General features: G+C 39.3%; 1 protein-coding gene across 2 annotated transcripts in view; it reads left to right on the top strand.

Annotated features, from left to right (window-relative positions):
• The window catches only part of GNB1 (G protein subunit beta 1), an 85,142-nt gene that overhangs the window by 26,763 nt on the left and 38,508 nt on the right, over positions 1-19,871 (top strand). For both annotated transcript variants that reach the window (XM_050931658.1, XM_050931657.1), the window contains exon 2: positions 14,463-14,570. In XM_050931658.1, the coding sequence (XP_050787615.1) occupies positions 14,514-14,570 (57 nt within the window). In that variant the 5' untranslated portion in view covers positions 14,463-14,513. The remainder of the gene's footprint in view (positions 1-14,462; positions 14,571-19,871) is intronic.

The following is a 19,871-nucleotide window of genomic DNA, read 5'->3' on the forward strand; positions in this document are numbered from 1 at the left end:
TCTTTCTATCAATTTTTTTTCATTTGAGTATGTAAAGAAATGGGGTAATGTGGAAAATGACAGAAATCTAAAAGTGTTCTTCAAAATATCTTTCCCCAAGGAAAGTGATGGGCAGAGGGAGGAGAATCTCTAAGGAAAAGACCAAGACTTATATTTAATGGATACCTCAGTATTGATGTCTTTCTAGTAGACAATCTGGTCAAGCTGTTACCAGTGTAATGATTCTCTAAATTTTTGAAAAACTGGGAAACAAAACTGGTTTGATATGAGAGAAAGTATTTCTCTCAGTTTTCAGTAGAGAGGTTTTATCTCTGAAACTGCCACTTTTGTATTTTTGCACCCTCTCAGAAGCAGTGTATTTGTTCTTAGTCCCAGCTTTTCCATCTCCTTTCCTGGAGGTGAAAGACTTGAGTATTTTGGGACATTACTTCCACCATACTCTGCACTGTTGGCTGTCATCCAGCCGTCTTGGTGCAATGATCTAATTGCCTAAACCTTGTTTAACACATTCTCCTTCTATGGTTTTATTTCCTTTCTCTTCTGTTTTTAAAAAACCCATTCCTTTGACTGTGATGATGAGATCTGTAAGCTCTCCGCTTACCAGAAGTAGAGATGCTTTTTCAGACAAGGGCCTCTGGCAATTGAATTACAAGAACACCCTCACTGAATCAGTGCTGTGGGGTGATAAAAATGAGTTTGCCTGTAATTCTTAATGTTGCTTTTACAAGACTATATTTTATCTAAAAATGGAATCTTGTGGCACTGCAAATCTTTTTCTTCATGGTTTTCTGGTTTGTTCTTAAGTACTAACTACAGTGTTACATTTAAGATAAATTTTCCAATATCAGGGTTGCTTCCTGCAGCCCTCACAGGATACTCATGGAGTATCAGCTCCAAAAATTAAACTAAACTTTCTGCAAAATAGATTTGTATAACTTTGAGTTTCTTATAGTTAATGTGGACCTAGCAAATAACTTAGTTTTTATCCAGAATGTATGATCGATCTGTGGCTTCTGTCCTGTATTAGGGAAGGTTGGCTCAGGGAATGGCTGGAGTAAGTGGTTTTTTTAATTTGAAAATTAATATTATATATTCTGATGTGCATCATTGTTATAGTTGTACTTCAGTCAGTTAGTTTTAAATGTTCTCGCCTAATTTAATGCCAAAAACTAACTGCAGATTAAATCAGGGAGATTTCATCTGTTCAGCTTTTAGGAAGATGTGGTCCTAAACCAGCTGATTTCTTTTTAAAATGTGAAATGATTGAATGTGAGACAGAGAAATCTTCATGGAAATATATTTATACTCTGCTTTTGATAGCCCTCCTAAATTCTTCATCTTTAAATTAGAGTTTGGATGAGGATGACACTTAACCTTAGTGTTGATCACCAGAAGTGAATCTCTAGCTTATAGTCTATCCACAATTTTTAAATGTGTTTTTCTGCTTGTATAGTAAACATCTTAAAATAAATCAACATTGTTACAAAACTAGCTTCTTAATGTCAGGTTACTGCACTTCAGTTTGCCTTCCTGCTTTTATACTTAGTATAATCCACTATTATCCTGACACAGCAGGCTTAAAGATCTACTTTATCTTCATTGACACCCTTGTCCAGTGTCTCCCTGCATTGTGAAGACAAGTGATGTTTGAAACATGCAGAGAGCTCTAAAGGAAGGTGGATGTCAATATCATCCACCTGGAGGAAGGCCACTAGTTAGTCTCATATGGTGCTGAAGGTATGCAGTCTTAAAAAAACAAAACAAACAAAAAAAAAAAACCCTCAAAGCTTCTTTACACAAACAGTTAATACCCTCTAAACTGGGAGTACTGGGGGAAAATTGAAATACTTTGTAACTGTAAATCCTTTTCTTTTCCTCAGTACTACTTCTGGTGATTTTTGAGGTCTTACCTCTTCCTCTTCTTGTAATTTCCAATATTTTGTTGTCAATTAAGACCAGTAGTAACAGCCTTGTTTGAGTGCTGATAACAAGCTTTTCTTACTACTTTAATTGCTACTATTAGTAGTGCTTTGGAACTTAAGGCATGATGCACATAATGCTAATGTTGAAAACGATGTTTTAACTTTCACAGTGCAAATTTTAGTGGGTGCTTACATATTTGTGAACATATTTATTCTTGTGTAAGTGTGACAAGGCTTTCTTTTAAATCTAAATTATAGAATCAGAATTGGCTGTTCTCTGCCAATGAAAAAGTTCGTGTTCTTAGGGTCGCCTGAAATTTGTTCTTAAAGATGAATTTTTCTCGAGTTCTTTTGACCCATTGTGTTAGTCTTAAATTTATTATATCAGGATTCTAAAAATTTAAGGCCTTGAGTTTTAGACTTCATTGGGAATTGTGTGGGAATCAGCCCCTTTGAAAATCAAACCCTGGTTTTCCTTTTACCTTTAAAGTAACTTGAGGCAATGCAGTATGGGTTGAGAATTTTGACTGAAAGCCAGAATCACCTCTTGCCTTGTTATCCTGCCTTCTGGCAATGTCTTTTCTTGTGGCCTGGGCAAGTGGCTTGGGCTCTTTGCTCCAGCTATTCTATCTGTAAAATAGGGTTAACCACCACTTACCTCACAGGGGTGTTGTGAGTATTTATTTTATGCAGTGTCTTGAAGATGTAATGAATGTTCAGTATCTTATCATAGGTAGTGCTTAATTCTTGTAATGACATCTATTTAACATGAGAAGCTGCTTTGTCATGTAGTAAATTGATAAAATAGAAGAACCCAATCAACAAGTGATATTGGAAGCGTGGAGGTAGAGGGATGAAATCAAATACAGTGCTTATACATACACTTGTAATTGCCAACTACCCCATCTGTCCCTTAAACCATCGTTCATTAATTAGGGATTTTTAAGCATTGTGGCAAAGGTGAATCTTGAAAGATTTGCAGAATAGAGTAATGGACTTACAGATCAGTTCAGGGAGGGCATTCCGTGCACATGAAAACCATAGGGGTGTTTGTGTGAGGAACTGACAAGCTGACAAAGGCTGATGCCATTGGAGCACAGAAGGGAACACATCAGACAGTGTCTCCTCTGCGTGAAGTTAAGATTACATTTGATTGATAAAATGTAATTTTTAATATTCCTAAAAATTGCTTCAGAAGTGCTGTAAATAACAGAAATTGAAGTTTTATGGCCAGCCTTATTGATCTGTAGATATAGTAGAACCTCAGAGTTACAAACTGACCAGTCAACCCCACACCTCATTTGGAACCATAAGTACACAATCAGGCAGCACCAGAGATACCGACAAAAAAAAACCAAAAAACAGTTCAACTACTAACACAGATAAAGGGAAAACAGCATTTTTGTTCTGCATAGTAAAGTTGCAAAGCAAGTCAATGTTCAGCTGTAAACTTTTGAAAGAACAACCATAATGTTTTTTGTTTGGCGTTACGAACAGCCTCGGTTCTTGAGGTGTTCATAACGTTGAGGTTCTACTGTAGTACTTTGTATGGCCACGAGAGACCAGATTTGATCCCAGTTTCTTCCCTTGCTGACAGGGAGAGATGGCTTCAAAGGGGGTAGACTCTTAATTCTTCTGCATGGTGAAGAAGAACTTAACATTTTTAGCATTGGCTTGTCCTTCACTTTAACATGCTCCGCTGGCTGCTTGTGGAGGCAAGTTCTGCCTAATCTTTGACTAAAGAATGTCATATCAGAGCTTTGACAGTGAAGCTCTGTTCAAGCAGGAACTCGTGCATCCTTTCCATAGATACATGGAAGACACATCAGTCTACGTCAGTGTTTTGCAGACTTGGAAAGCTGGCAGATTTTTACCAAACCCTCCCCATAATTCCATCATATGGTATTAAAGGCCCATTACCCATCTTAACGCATACATCTTCCTGCCTTCCTCCTCCTTCCCCACCATGGCTAGTACCTAGTATCTCCTTCCCAATTTTGTGAAACACTGGTGTAGATCTCCATAATATGATTCTTCATTTCTTTTCTTACACATTTTTATAAGCAGTGAAATAGTTTTCACTGTTGTGGGCATTTAAGTTAGCACCCACTGAAATAATGGGCTGGTTGACACATCAAACTGTTACTTGAGGCTTTCTACAAACTCAGGAAGAGATTGCTGCATTGGTTTCGCTCCATGTTTTGAAGGTTTTCTCTGCAACTCTAATAGCTTGACTTGACTTTCTTTATTTTAAAAAAGCAAGGCTGGAGAACAGTTGAGAGAACTGCCTGTGCCTCCATGACACTAGTCTTTCACACGTACATCCTACTATAGATGAAGAGTAAAGTAGTGACTTACGGTTTTTGAAATTGTGTTCATCTCAGGTGTGGATGAATCATCTCTAAAGCATCATCAATGTGTTATTGTTATTCCTGAGGGCATTCTGCGTGCCCCCCCCCCCAAATTCTGCACACAATATTTGAAATTTTTGCAAAATTCTGCAAGTTTTATTTGTCAATAAATAAATGCAGAGGCTCCAGCATGGCAGTGGGGAGCACAGGGCACTGGTTTCACAAAGGTGGGAGATCACCCTGCACTCCCCACCCCTGGAACACAGACTCAATGTTGAGGCTGCACTGACCTTGACATAGCAAAAGGCCTGGGCCTGCCTCAGAAACACCCTGGGGCCCTGCTCCTCTGCACCAGGTGTGGGGCAGGCAGCAATAACCAGGCAGGATCCAGCTGTGGAGGGGCTTAGTGTGGGGTGAGAAGATTCTGTGGGACAATCTGGGTGCAGGTAGCTCAGTGGAGTGGTGGAGGAGTTGTGGGGGGGTCTAGATGCACTGAGGCTGGAGGCAGGGGGGGGAGAGAGAGGTTCCAGGTGTAGGGACTATGGGATTCTGCAGGGGCTTCCAGGTGAAAATGGTTGGGGCTCAGCAGAGGGGTCTGCATGCTTAGGGAGTGGGGCTTGGTGGGGTGGGGGTCTGGGTGCAACTAGTTGGGGGTCAGTGGCATGGGGGCTCAGAGTGGTGCAGGAGGGTGGGGCTCATTGGGTGGGAGTTTGAGTGCAGGGAACTCAGTGGGGGGTGGTCTGGGTGCAGGGGTGGGGGTCTGGCTCTGCAGGCGGCTCCAGATGCATGAATTGAGGTTCGGTGGGGTTTGGGTATGGAAGGCTGGGAGTGTACGGGCTGTTCAGGGTGAGGCTTGGCTTGAGTGACTGGGTATGGGAGGTCCAGGTGGATGGGGAAGCAGCTCCCCTTACAGTGACCCCTCCCCTTACAGCTGAGGAGCAATGTGGGCAGGAAGCAGAGGAGGATACTGAGCTTCCTGCAGCTGGGGGAGGTTTCTGAGAGAAGGCCTGACACAGCCCCAGCCACTCCTTGCAGGGGAAGAGGAAGTTCTATCCTCTCCTGCCTCCAGCCCAGCTGGGACTAGCAGCTGATCCCAGCTCAGGGTAGGACCCACTGGCTGGGGTGTCCCCAGCCCTGTGGTGATTTACTTCTCCACCGGCTGCTCCAGGTGCCTGAAGTGATGTACCTGCGCAGCTAGGGAGTGGTGCATGACTGCTGTTGCAGCATCCCTTAGCTTCTCTGACAGTCATTTTTCTGCAGGGAAGCAAAGAAATCTGCAGAGGACATGAATTCTGCGCGTGTGCAATGACACAGAATTCTCCCAGGAGTAGCTTGTAGTTGTAGTCCAGTCTGAGGAGGCTCTGAGAAATAAGTGAGACTTCTTTCATTTTGGATCACAGCTCTTTAAAGGAATGTTCTCAAGTTGATTTTTGTAATGATTGATTGTAAGATAATTAAATATTTGGAAGCATACACCTTAATATGTTCTGAAACTATTGAAAACCTGAAATATTATAGCTCTTCCCTTTTTGCTTAGAACATCTCTTGTGTGGATCTTAAAGCTTCACCAACGAATTCACTCAGTCTGACTCCTGCTCTTCTACCCTTTCTTTCTGTATATAGCTACAGCTTGCTTCCTGTTTCATATCAGCTCTATTGTTGTTGGTAAATGCCCTCTAGGGGAGTGTGAAAAGGCATGCGCCATCAACAAAAGTGGAACTCAACTGATCACCCAAAAAGTGCTATCAAATGCGCAAAATTTAAAGAAAAATATTTTTTTCATTTTCTCTGATAGTAATCTTAGGGGTAACTTAGAACAGTAGGGGCACAATTTTCAGATGGAGTTGTGACTTAGAATGTTGATGTCCCTTTAGGAACAGGTGTTACTAATAGGATTTATAGCATATGATAGATTAGCATTGCATCTGCTAATCTGTCTGGTGGGTATAATGTAGCGTGACTTCGTATATGTTTCAAAAAGTACAGCAGCCACCTAAGACTTCACCAATGTTCAATAGCCCCTAAAAACAGCTCTTCTCAGGAGATGAGATTGGTTTTGTGAATACCATGTCTTATAACAATTTTAAGAGGTTAACTATCCAGTTCGTGTTTGGCAATCATATGGCAGGCATTAATTATTAACCTTTATACATTGATATGATTAGCACCATCAATAATACAGTCTAGCTGGATTATTTTACTTCTGTTGCATCATCACTAGTAATAAAGATAACTGTGAGCAAAATGATATTGTCAGTACTTCTCTGTATTTCTACTGAAATTTTGAAATTGGGAATTATTCACCTTGCACAGTTTTGTTTTGTTTTTGTTTTTTTACTGGCTGGTACCTTAATTATTTTGTAAAATGAGGAAAAATTGAAATTGAATAAGTGAGGTGCCGTAAACTTTGCCACACTCTCCCCCCTACCCCCCTCGAGTATAACCACACACTAAGCCTCCGAAGAGGCTATTGCAGCCTATGCCAAGTAGATTAAAGAATGATGTATTTTAAAATAATGCTGCTAGACTTTTTCACAACTCAGAACATAAGGTAAATGTCAATCTGTGTATTAGATTGAGCGAAGTATAGTGCACTTTACATTATTTAGACTTCGTAAATTAAAATTGTGGTGCTAGTATGATTGGACTTAGACAATACATCACTCCTTTCATTAGTGTGTCACTGTTTATTACGACCAGTGAGCTTTATCTTCAGGGCAGAAACATTGTACTGGGGTACTCTTTATTGAGCTTATTTCCCCATTCACAATAATTATTTTGTGTTCGTGTTGGTGTTTGTAAAGTTTTAAATGGTTACAAGTTACAGTACGTAGTTGGATATTTTAATGCTCAAATGCTACTACTGCAGCTGTAAGATAACTTGCCTGTTGCTTATTTTCCAAAAAACACACAAAGGTAACGTCCCTTTCCTCTGTAGGAGAAATGGCTAGAATCCATTACACCATGGGTAGTGTTTCTTCAGAAGTCTCCAATATCTAAATATATTGCTTGCACATTTTTTTTCTCTTAGTGGTTAAAAAATGCAACTTTGAGGTGCAGCAAGAGTATTGAAATAGTTTCTTGTGATTAGGGGTAAAAGCCTCCATATGTTACATTAATAAGTTACCAATATGGTATCTTATCTAGCTTCTGAATGTGGGAAAAGGGGCGGTGAAGTAACCATGTATGTGGTGCAAGTAACTGAACAAATTAAATGAGGGACTTGGGTCATTTGAAGTTGCAAGGAATAATAAACTACCTTGTCAAGTGTGTATTTTAATGTCTCTTATTATAAGGAGAAAAAAAAAGAGAAGAATTAACTCCAGGATACATTTTTGTCGTCAAGATTAGGGGGGATTTAGTCTTGCAGCAGAAAGGCTCAGTTAAGCAGTTCAGCTTATGGAAGGAGATTTTGAATGAGTTCAGTGAAGGTGTGATGAAGTGGTATGTTGTGTTGTTCTGGAGGACACAGTAGCACATTGAAGGGAAAGGGAGGTAAGTGTGAGATTGATGGATAATATCTGTTTACTCCCCCAAGGTTATAATTTTCAAAACAAATGTATGTATATGGCTTTTTGTATGACTACAGAATTATTGATTCAGGAGCAAAATTTTTCTAAACCACAGAAATTGAAGTACAATAATGTCTTCCCAGTCAAGCTGACAGCTTCTACATAGCAGTGTAGCCAGTTCAGTGCTTTTTTGCATGGCAGTTTGTATTGTATTGGTCAATGTATGGAGAGCAAGGATAACTAATTTCCACACAATGCCCCTTCCAGTTTAATAATCTTAAATTTTGGGCTTAATTGCCTTTAAAGAAAAGTCTAATTTATTTTTGGAGCCTCAAAAAGCTCTGCTGACTTGTTTCTATATAGAGCCACAAAAATACTTTGTGATGTTTGATTCAAATTAGCACAAAATGTATATATTCCCCCTCCCCTGAGGTTTGATAGTAGCATCAGATTTACTTTGTGAGACTTGGTAAGACGGGAATGGAAAAGTCACAAAGATGGTTGGCAGTCTGGCTGACTCACCCGTAAATCTTAAACCATCTGTTTTGAAGAACCTCTGTATTCTGATGCCTGTGACTGGGTTAGGCTTTTCATTTCCTGAGTGTTAGCCAGGGAGTTCTCAGTCATGTTGGCAGGAGTTAAACGTTCTGTTAATATTTAAACCAAAAAAGGGCCTGCAGAGGAAATGTGGGTTAAACAGTTTCTGGTGGCATTGTGCTAGAAATCAAGTTTGGGATTTGGAGTTGTTTGTAATGTATACTAGCTGATTTTTAACTCTGAATGAAGGAATGTGTTTAACTCACTGTTGTGATGTAATTGTGTTAATACAATATATTGTGATGTAAAACAGACAAGCATCCACTTTTTTTTTATACATTTAGCTGTGGATGGCCATGAAATCCTATAGTATTTGCTTAATTGAAGCAGTATGTCTAGAGGTATGTGAGTAAAAATCTGGACTCTTTTTGGCACTGTCTCGACTATGCAACTCACTTGCTAAATATCATTAGCAAGTTGCTTAAATGCCTTGCCTACATTTGTCTGTCTAAAATGGGGGCAATAACCTCTGTACACTCATACAAGGTAGCTTATTGTTTGTAAAGCACTTTGAGACCTTTGGATGGAAGGTGAAGTGTTCATTAGTACTCTAGATCCTATTTTGAGGAAACAACATGCTGAGGTTTTCGCTAAGCTCACAAAGTGCTTAAGTAAGGCACTTTTGAGCTTAGATGTACTGTAGATAAGGAAGGTTGAATTCTGCGGGAGTACCTGTCTGAACTGCACAGTGAAAAGTGTACTACCGAGAGATGTGACCCTGAGGCAAAGGCTCCTGTAGAGACCTTGACTCAATGCCTGTGAACCTCAAAAAAGTATGAAGAGATTTGGAAAGCTGCTGTGTTCTTTCATAGGATACATAGGAGGGGTACCCCTGTTTAAATGCACATTTTGAGATGCAGGAAGAGAGGCAGGCAGAGAAAGAAGATAAGGAGGAGTGAAGTTAGGAGTGTCTTCAATATAAAGAGAAGATTGTTTGACAGAGGGAGAAGCTAGAAATGGAACCCAGCTCTTTACTATAGTAGAACCAAGTCTTATCTGCTAAGCACATTGTGCATCAAAGATTTCACCTTCTATACATTTCGTATTTTTATCATTACTACATACATGTATATATTATATTCAATGGTGAAAAGGTCTGTTTCCTCTCTTCCACATCACCTACATAACCGCTTCAATCACGATTCCCACAAAGAGAATATCTTAAAAAATCGTTAAGATTACGGATGGCGACCAGCCACTCACCCCAACCCTTAGAGGTCAGGAAATGTCAAGTTTAGGTATCTTTACAACTTTTAACTCCCCATCTCCCATCATTCACCACTCTTACTGTCAGATTACCCCTCCTGTAAAGAAGTCACATCTCTAATCATTGACAGTGTGTAAAAAAAAAAAAAAAAAAAAAAAAAAAGTACACACCACATTCCTCATGATCACAAAAAATGCTAACTCATATTCAGCAACATTAACGCATCTTTAAACATTCATATGCTGGTAAGTTAATGTTTGATTGATGGTTTCTTGTTAGAAAATATAAGGTTGCAATCAAGGTTTCACAGCATAGAGTGAATCCATTAGGAGTGTGGCATAAGAGGTGAAAACGTTACCTATGTGTCGCAGGTTTGTGAGACCTATAGGAGGGTAGGCAGCATCTGTCACTGAAAGTGGTGCATGTTGGAATTTAAGTTTTGTTAAAAGAAATTCCATTACTGGACTCTTCTTATCATAACTTTTTTAATGAAGACTTTTCTTTGTGGAAAGAAATGCATATACATATTTTGGAGTGTCTTAACATCTGTAGACTTGTCCACTAAACTATTTAACATATTGGGCTATACTCACTTCATACTATTACACTTAGATAGTTAATGGCTATATGGCACTTCATAGTAATGTCCCACTTCAGCTGGTTTACACATCTGCAGTAGTATCCTTCATTGCACACCTCGTTAAGCAATAAGGCACAAGCATGAAGGAAACACATCTAGTATATCTTTAAAAAGTGCTGAATGTATTCAAATGATCCAGAATGATACTACGAGGCTCAGTCACTGTAAGGTGAACTTCCTCAACATTATTCTGATCTTAGGATCAGTTTTTTTTGTCTTTTTTTCCATGACTTTTAAAAGAAAAAAAACTCCATTATTTCAGTAAATAAATGAATATAATTCCATTGTTTATAATTGTATAATTTCTGGCATGAGTAGAAGATTGGAACCATGTTACACCATGTGCTGTAGCAGGACAGATATGTAGCTAGTCCTTTGCCTGCTGCTATATTAGTCCATACCAGACTTTTTAAAGATAAAGCTGCAGATGGCATCAGCAGGGCCTAGTGATTGGAGTAGGAGATTGGAAGCCAGAAGACCTGGGTTCTATTCTTGATTCTGTCATTAAGCTACTGTGACCTTCAGCAGATGGTTTAACCTGTGGACCTTAGTTCCCCCACCTGTAAAATTAGGACACCACCACTTCATATAGGTGAGGAGTTGTCTGAAAGGTGCAATACCAGAGACTATTATTTCTGCTGGATGGTAGATATTTCTATGTCCTTGACCCAGCTAAAATGGGGCTAAACAATAACTTATAATTGTTGTAATTCAAGTCTAACTGATCTGTGGCAAAGCTGAAACATGACCAATTTGACACCCAGTATGCTAAAGAACACTGTTTAGTCAAGTGCCTGTATTGCTCTGAAGTGATTTTCATTGTCAAAATTGCAATATGAACAACTCCAAGCAGAGAGAGCTGAGCTGCAGAGACAAGCTCTGTTCTCAAGACTGGTGTGTAGTTCAGCAGATGAGTCCCTAGTACTGAACTCAGAGTGGAGAATAATCTGAAGTGAAAGAATATTCCAAAGAAAACAGAAAGGTGAATATGGGTCAGAAGGATAGTGGACAGCATAAGGTTCTCAGCAGGTTTTGTCTTAACTGGATTTGAATGGGCTACTAAGCTGAACCAACAGTCTTACAAAGGCTTAACTATGACCCTGGAATCTGAAGGGAGAAAGAGACCTTGTTCCACATTAACGCAGCGTCTGGGCTCTGGAACAGTATGACTGGAGATTTTTTTTGGTAGGAGCTGACTCAAGTTTCTATTGTAGGTATATTTTGGACCGCTGAGGAGAATAATATATTTGTAAGTAATCATGTGAGATGTTTTGAACATTTGATATTTGTCTTGATAGATTCTGTGAGCTGTTTAAAGTTCTGAGGTACTTTAGAGTACTTTTTATTGTGATAGAAAGCTGTAAGAAAACAACAGGATGACCCTATTTAAAGAGCATTAGCACTTTACTTTCACGTCATCTATTTTCCACTTCTTCACTGGTGGATTTGAATCTCTGCTTGTTGAGTTGCCTTCACTGTACCTTCTCATCGCTGATTGGCAGGGGACTTTGCAATTATCTTTCTTTCCTCCTGGGAAGGGCTACCCAGGAGGGTTTTTTTGTTTGTTTAAAAAAAGACAGATTAAATCCCAATAGAATAATATCTAAAACTGCTATTACAGCATTTGTGTTCTTTAGTGGTGAAGAATCAGTTCTAGTTACCAATTCCTTTTTCAAAAATAAATACCGGTTCTCTTCTTTAGATTTTCATACATGCTATAGATAGCCCTTAAATGGAGAAACAAATATGACAGCAGTTTATTAGCTTAAATTTAACAGCCTTGCTAAATGAAAGATTTGCTATAACAAATATCTTTCATTTATATAATATAATAAAATATAACTAAATACTGTTCTTAAAATAAGTCTTTTAACAAGTGCTCTAATTGAAGAATTTAGCCCAGCAATAATGTCGTGTATGAATTGGTTTGGATGTTTATGCTATTGAAGTATTTTAAAAAGGTTAATTGATTTAATCTGCCTATAAAATTGAGCTCATGTTCCACTCTTATGTTGGCTCTAAAATTCTAACACAGCCATATACCTTGTTCCCCCCAGCTAAATGTAAATTTCATTAGAATTGCTACTGTACCTCTGCAATTTTACATTTGTGCCTAGTTACTAACATGTTAAAAGAAACTCAGCTTGGGGGTAACTATAAATTTTTAGGCCAGGAGGCTAACGGAAAACGATAGTTTTGTTTAGGAAAATATTTCTATTAAAGGCAAAGTATTATAAACTTAGAAATTTAAATGGTTTGAGTAATATCTTGGAATGAAATTGCCTTTTGTGGGAAGTTCATGGTGGTTCAGGGATGGTGTTTTAGCTCTGTCTGTTCTAGATTGTTTACAGACAGTCTCCTCCTAGGATGCAGCAGCCAGAGGCATATATGATAGCCAATAACTCAGGATCTATACTAGGAAAACCGGCTATTGCAGAAAATGGCTGTCAGTAGCAAGTTCTCCAACTCATTAAACTGTGAAATTGATACTGTAGACAGAATGAAACTATTTTAACACTGTTATAGAAAGTGTGAATGAGATCTTAGGTCATTATCCTAGTAGATAACCGTTCATTGCTGTTCTAAAACAATTGCCAGAATTTCTTTTGGAATCGAGGGCTTTGTGTTTTCTGAACATCTCTGCAATTTCTATACACTGATTTTAACAGTATATAAGAAGCTACATCTATTGTCATTTTCAGAGTTCAGGAATCCGAAGGTTTGATTTGCTGAAAGAGGTAATGATGGCCACAAAGGTAGCAATTAAAAGCAAGACAGTGTTCATTGATGATACATGCATAAAATATGCATAATCTGTTATGGCTGTACAGTAGAGGAACAGAGGAATCAAATTTGTAATCAAATGTATGTGACTGGGAAATAATGAACAGCAGCAGTGTGGACAATACTAAATATGGAAGATCAAGGCAGCTTCTAAAATATCTCATTTGCTTTCTACAAGTTTATTTTCTTTTGTCAGTTCTAATCAATCCTGAAGTCATTTAGTTGAACTCCTAAAGCAGGTATAAGTCATCGTAGCTACGGATATTTTTTTGGGTGAATTTTTGTATGAAACAGTATCTAGAATACATCTCAAAACAGAGAAATGGTGTTACCTAGCTATTTGTATTAAGTTGAACTTGTTTTGTTTAGTCCTCTGTAGTGGCTAGCCCCATTCCAATTATGTACTACATTAAAAGCATTACAGTGAGTGGGGCTCTGTGACAAGCGTGAGAACAAATGTAATTGTATAAAATGAAACATTTTAATATATTTCATGTAATTTCTTTCATATTTGCTTTTCAGTTACATCACAGGATAAACAAAGTATAATCACAGTAGAAGTTGCACATCATTACAAATACACCTCTGCTTCAATATAACGTGACCCAATATAACACGAATTCAGAAAAATGTGGCAAAGCAGCACTCTGGTGGATCAAAGCAAGTTCGATATAATGCGGTTTCACCAATAATGCAGTAAGATTTTTTTTTGGCTCCCGAGGACAGCGTTATATCCAGGTAGAGGTGTATCTATTGCCGTATGACTCGAATACCTAGCAAGAGAAAACTAAATGAGGTTCCCCAACAGGTACTTCAGAATCATCTCCAGGGCTTCTCACCCAAATCTGTCCCTGTGGTTTCTTCTGCTTCATAGGGACCTGAGCAATTCCTGTTTGTTCAGCTATCCAGACAGTATTCCTCACAATCACCAAATTTCAGGAAACTTTATTGTATTATCTTATTCTTGGTTCTCAGTTTGTTACTCCAGTCTATAAATATTAGAGACATCTTTATCTTTTCTTTGATTAAAAACTAATCTTCCACTGATATTTTTACACAGAATTTCACCCCAAGGGAAAAGAGTTTATCACAATTAGTGTTGTAAAAAATCAGCATTTCGCTCATGGAGTATGACAGCTTATGCAAAGTGCAATCAAGAAGATATTTTATGGTAGGAAAAATGCAACAGGACCTGAGGGAAAGGAGAGGAAACATTTCTACGCACATTTTATTAATCATGGGCATAAAGAAGGAAACGGTAGATATGAAGGGTTGTGATTGTACCTTGTTCTGAATAGATTTGAGAAATGTGGACCCACTGAAGCTGACTTTACCAGTCGTTAAATTCTGGGTTGAATTCTAGCTATGTTGAAAGGAGATTCTGCTTCATTAATTTATCAAACTTTTATTTTATTTTTATTTTTTAATCCTCGTATGTCTGTATTTCAGATTTCTGATTGTCTTGGAGGTGGCAGTGAAGCCCACCTTTAGCACAGGAAGATGAGTGAACTTGACCAGTTACGCCAGGAGGCTGAGCAACTGAAAAATCAAATCAGAGTATGTATTAAATCAAATCAGTGTGTGTATTTTGGTTGATGCAAGTGATATTTATGCCAGTTGTGTCCTTTTAGGAACAGGATGGGAGATGGACAAAAATGACTTGTTTATTAGGCTGAAACTTTCACAATATATTTCAGAAGTTAATGTATGGGGTATCTTTTATAAATGTAAGCAGAGAACTCCATAGAAAGTTGCTTTTAGCTATTCCAATTTCTAGTAAGCTTTATGATTGAGTCACACAGAATAATCTAAGAGTGTATAGATTATATTTAAAAGCATTTCTGTATCGTACACCAGTCCTTAAGGCCAGTATATGTTTCTCTTGACACTTAAGCTATCTAAATCTCTAATACATCAGGTGTGAGTATCTGATATTTTTATGAAGCCTTCAGCTAGATTATATCTCGGTTTAGTATTTTGGGCCAGTAGAGTCTAGTACTAAACAAATTATAATTCATCGCTCGCCATGAAGTTTACCATGAATAAACGTCTTCACAACCCTCCTCAGAAAGTAGTTTAAAAAGATTGGCTGAAGTAGTACATTATATTTTATTTACTGTCTAAATTTTATTTTCTGCTTATGCTCAAAGGTTTACACAAGCAGTAGAACTAGGTCATCTTGTTTCATTGGGGTTAAGTTATAGATCACAGTAAATATACTCTGGTTCTTTCTGACTTGCTGGCACATCTACTCACCATGTATATGCTGAGTGAAATAAAAGAGAAGTGTTTTAATATTTCCAAAAAAGGATTATTGTCAAATAGACATGTTATAAGTTTCTTTCAAAAGGATTTTATGAAACTTAATATGAACAAAATTATTCCCAGTGTCTTTTAATTCTTTGGAAACAACACAGCACATATGAAGCGGAAAGAGAAACCGATTATATAAATTGAGTGAAACTGATCAGTTTAATTTCAGTTTGTGTAAGCTGACAAGTACAAAAAATAGCTTAAAGTAAACTAGATTTTGTATTCTTTGAGGGGTTTTTAAATATTCCAAAGTAGTTGTTGTGTTCCAGTGGGCATTGGATTATTGCTCAAAATACATTCTTTCCTGCTCAGAAGTAAACTGTGGCATAATAGCCAAGTTATAGTACTTACACTAGCAAGACTTAATAGGGTGTAGTTGGGGGAGAGACGTCACTTCTGCTTCCTGCAGGTTGTGCTTGTCAACAGCTGTTGTCATTGTGGAGAGGTGCATCTTTAAAAACCTTGACAGCCCCCAATTTTTTTTAGGCCCCAAAATAATGGCTCTAATGCCATGCAGGATTCAGACCCAAACCAACAAAAGTAATGAAAATGTCTGGACCCCAATTCTACCTCATTCAAGTAAAATGTAGGTTCCTTGACACTGGTGATGTATAGTTTTTCTCCAGACAAACTCTCTGGTTGTATTTCCTTTTGACCCTCCCACCCCCATTTGTTCCACCCAAGCCGCACTACTTATTGTTTGCACTGCATCCTCCTTCCACTTGAATCTCCTGCAACCCCTTGCACCTTGATCACTTATTCCTGAGCCAGTGTGAGAGGTCTCAGAGAGGGTGAAAACCTAGCATGGGAGCACTTTGTGGAAATATATATCCTAATCTCTTTATGGGTCACAGTATGCATAGAAAAGTAGTACTAACAGGGCACATGCTGAAATTTTGCTCTCACTAGCTTTTTGTTGCATTCCATCCTGAACCCTCCCCCTTCTGTCTATATTGCCTTTGTTAGATTGTAAACTCTCTGTGACAGGGACCATATTCCGCACCTACTTAAACACTTCTGTAACTGAGTTCATAATACTGCTATGGTTATGTGTAACTTGCTGCTATTGCATGGCTCTGTGATTTGTAAACCGAGAACTTCTTTAAAAAGTGTGAAAAGATGACTTTTTAATTACTTATGCAGTTAAAAATTCATATAAGAACAGTAAAACGAAACCCCAAACTTCAAGTGATTTTAATATAATTTGAAATGTTATTGGGTTGGTGATTTGTACACCAGTCTTCACATCTGTGCTGTTTGAGATAGCAGGGCTGCTAAATCAGAAAACTGGCGTTCATGTGGAAATACATGAACATGAACAAAACAGCATGATGATATTTCATATCGTTTAAGACAAAACATGAGGAAGAGACATTTGCTGTTGACTTGACTTCACTGCCAAATACTGGTTTTAAGTGAGCTGATATGGTCACTTTTCTTTCACATTATAAACTCCTTCCTTTCAACCCCACACCTCTTTTTAATTTAAAATGAGGGAGCAGTTATTTTTAACAAATCACTTTTTTGTAAATGAGAAGAAATTCCAATCTCTGACCCCATCCTAAGTCTCTCTCAGCCGTTTTTGAACTGTGCTCAAAACTTACAACAACATAAAGACGGACATTTTTGTAGAGCCTCCTTGTTAAAAGGGCAGCAGTTCATCACAGTAAAGTATACAACCTGTATATTGTTAAACTATGCTGTTAAAGAACACAATTTTTTGAAAGGATTTGGGTGCTTTACGTACAATAGTTTTGGCCAAACAACTTTAGATCATCAAATCAGCATCGCTGCTCATGGGAATAGAAGTCTCTACGCATAATTCATTACATATTCAACAGTTCTTCAGTTATGTTGTCAGTGAGAATCCCAGAGTAGGTACTCATGCATGCAAGATTGGATTTTTGGAATAGCAGTGTTGGCAGCTGTGCATATGCCTTTGGCCTCCTCATGCTCTTGCACAAGAGCATAAAGGATGAGGAGTGGCTGTGACTCTCTCTCTCCTCCTACTGCCTATGGCAACAAGACAAGTGAGTGTCTGATGTCGTATTCTTTTCAGAGATCCTAAGCTAGTTAACTGAAGGATGTTTCTTTATTTAAAAAAAAAAAAAAAGTCCATCAGTGATCACACCACACCCTCCTGTACAGCAAAGCAAGACACTTCACACCAGCTTGCCACATTCCATGGTGGAATCAAATCCTCAGGGTTTGAAACCTGCGCATCCTGTGACAGATGGATCCCATCAAGGAGGGTCACAGCAAATGTCTCTTCTGCCAAGAGGAGAGGCACATCCCAGTCAGGTGCTCTCTGTGGAAGTCCTTTTCTGCTGGCACCTGCAAGCTCAGTTCAAGCTACACGTGCTAGAGTGATTCTTGCAGGTTACTGCAGACCCAGAGATGACAGTGATGACCCCAGCAAGACCACACAAACCAGTGTTGACCAGCACTCACTCAAGCACACATCACACTCTGGGATTGAATTGTGGAAGTAAGGTAGGTGAAGAGAACTCCAGTAGGTGGTGTCAGCAGCATCACTGCTGACCACCTCAAGGTCAGTGAAGTCTGCTGCACGCCAGACCGTGGCACTGACTACCCCAGGGCTAATGGACTCACCTGTACTGAGTGCCTCAATGCTGGCACCTCAGGCATTAAAGCAGGTACCGATGTCTCTCACAAATGGACACCAACTCATGTAGCTGAACCAAGCTTACACATAGCTTCAAGACCAAAAGGGAGTTCCAGAGAGGGACATGAAACAGACTAATCTAAGGACAAATCCCCCAAGCAGTCCAGCCGAGTGAGAGACCTGGCACCAGTGCCTGTGATGGAGGGGAGCAAAGACCTGAGAGACGACTTGGAGGAATCCATGTCTCTGAAGACGTTCCTGGTATGACAAATGTGACCTGCTCCATAGCACCTCTTGGTGCTGCCTTTTGAAGAGGAGGTATTCTTCTTCTTGCCATTGCTGACTTCTTCCTTCTTGCCTAATGGCATGGATGGCTAGGCCACACTGGAACTGGATGTGAGTGCATAGGAGCAGGAAATGACAGGGAGGCAACAATGACCCTGGCCTCCACCCAAGGAATCCTCTTCAGGGCAGTGACACCAGTCCCCATGCAGAAAGCCTTCAAGGACCTCCTGTCTCATATTGCAGAGACCCTGCACATTGGGACTGTGTTCATATATGAACAGTCTCTTGAGCTATTTAATATTGTGAGCATGACAACACCAGCCAGGATCATCTTCCCAATTAATGAAGAAATCCTGGAATCGGCCAAAGGACTATGGTAATCTCCAGCCACTCTTCCTCCCTCCCCCAGGCAAGTGGAGAAGAGGTATCAGCCCCGGCCCTCCCCCCGCCCCCCGAGGGTTTTGAGCACTTCTGAACCCACCTGAAATAGCTCTTTGAGAACATGATTTATGCAGCAGTCAGAGAACCTTTTCCTGCCTGAGACCTCACTATAATCCTCCAGAGGCTCATTGAGTCTCCACTGGAGTCTCTCGCAGAATTTTCCTTTCACCAGCACACACTGAAGACTGTTTTCCTAGTGGCTGTTACTTCAGCCAGAAGAGTGAGTGCACTTCAGGCACTTTTATGCCCAAATCCTCATATGATATTCCAGAGGGACAAGGTGGTACAAAGACCTCACCTGAAGTTCATTCCTAAGGTGGTCTCAGAATTTTATCTAAATCAGTCAACCTTACTGTTGTCTTCCTGAAGCCATGTTTTAGCACTGGAAAAAGAGAATTTGCACATGCTAAACTTTGGACTTTGGTTTGTTACGTGGATGGGGCAACAGTCTGAACTAACTTGTTAATCTAGTCATAGCAGGGCATTCTAAAGGTCAGGTGATTTCATCCCCAAGAATATCAAAATGGAGGTCAGTGTATTTCTCCCACCAAACATCAAGGTTCACTCTGCTGGAACACAAGTAACATGCCCTGTTTCATGTACGTGCTAATATTGGAAATCTGTAAGGCGGCAACGTGGAGTAACCCTGTGACATTTGCCAAACACTATGCCTTGGATTCAGCTGCTATATCGGATGATACGTTCAGGAGAGAAATATGTCAGTCGCTGCTCAGTTGGTACAGCTAAAACTCCTCAATCTCACCATCACGAGGGGATGCTGGTTGCAGTTGGATCCACACTGATGCACGCTCAAAGAAAGAATGGTTCTTTGAAATGGTATCAGAATGGATTTCATTACTCCCCTTCATCCCCACTTTGCAGAGTCCTCATCTACCATGGGCTTCAAATTGAGAGGGAACTGAGGGAATGTCATGGCTGTTCTATCCTTTGTCTTTGGGACATGCCTGTTCAAAAAATTCTGATCTTGCGCACACACAGCATATGCACATCTACAGTAGGTTCCACACTGACAACATCTAGAAGATCCCCTAGTATTGCTGTGGAATAAGTAACTGTTCTTCGCAGGGTGTGATCAATAGAACCTTTTCATAAACAGAATTTGAGAGCAGAAAATGAATGAGAAACCTTGTGCTGTACTGGGTAAAAGTTCCCCTTTATTTAGAAAAGTGGAA

This window comes from Gopherus flavomarginatus, chromosome 21 (assembly GCF_025201925.1).
Source record: "Gopherus flavomarginatus isolate rGopFla2 chromosome 21, rGopFla2.mat.asm, whole genome shotgun sequence".
In the NCBI taxonomy this organism is placed as follows: Eukaryota; Metazoa; Chordata; order Testudines; family Testudinidae; genus Gopherus; species Gopherus flavomarginatus.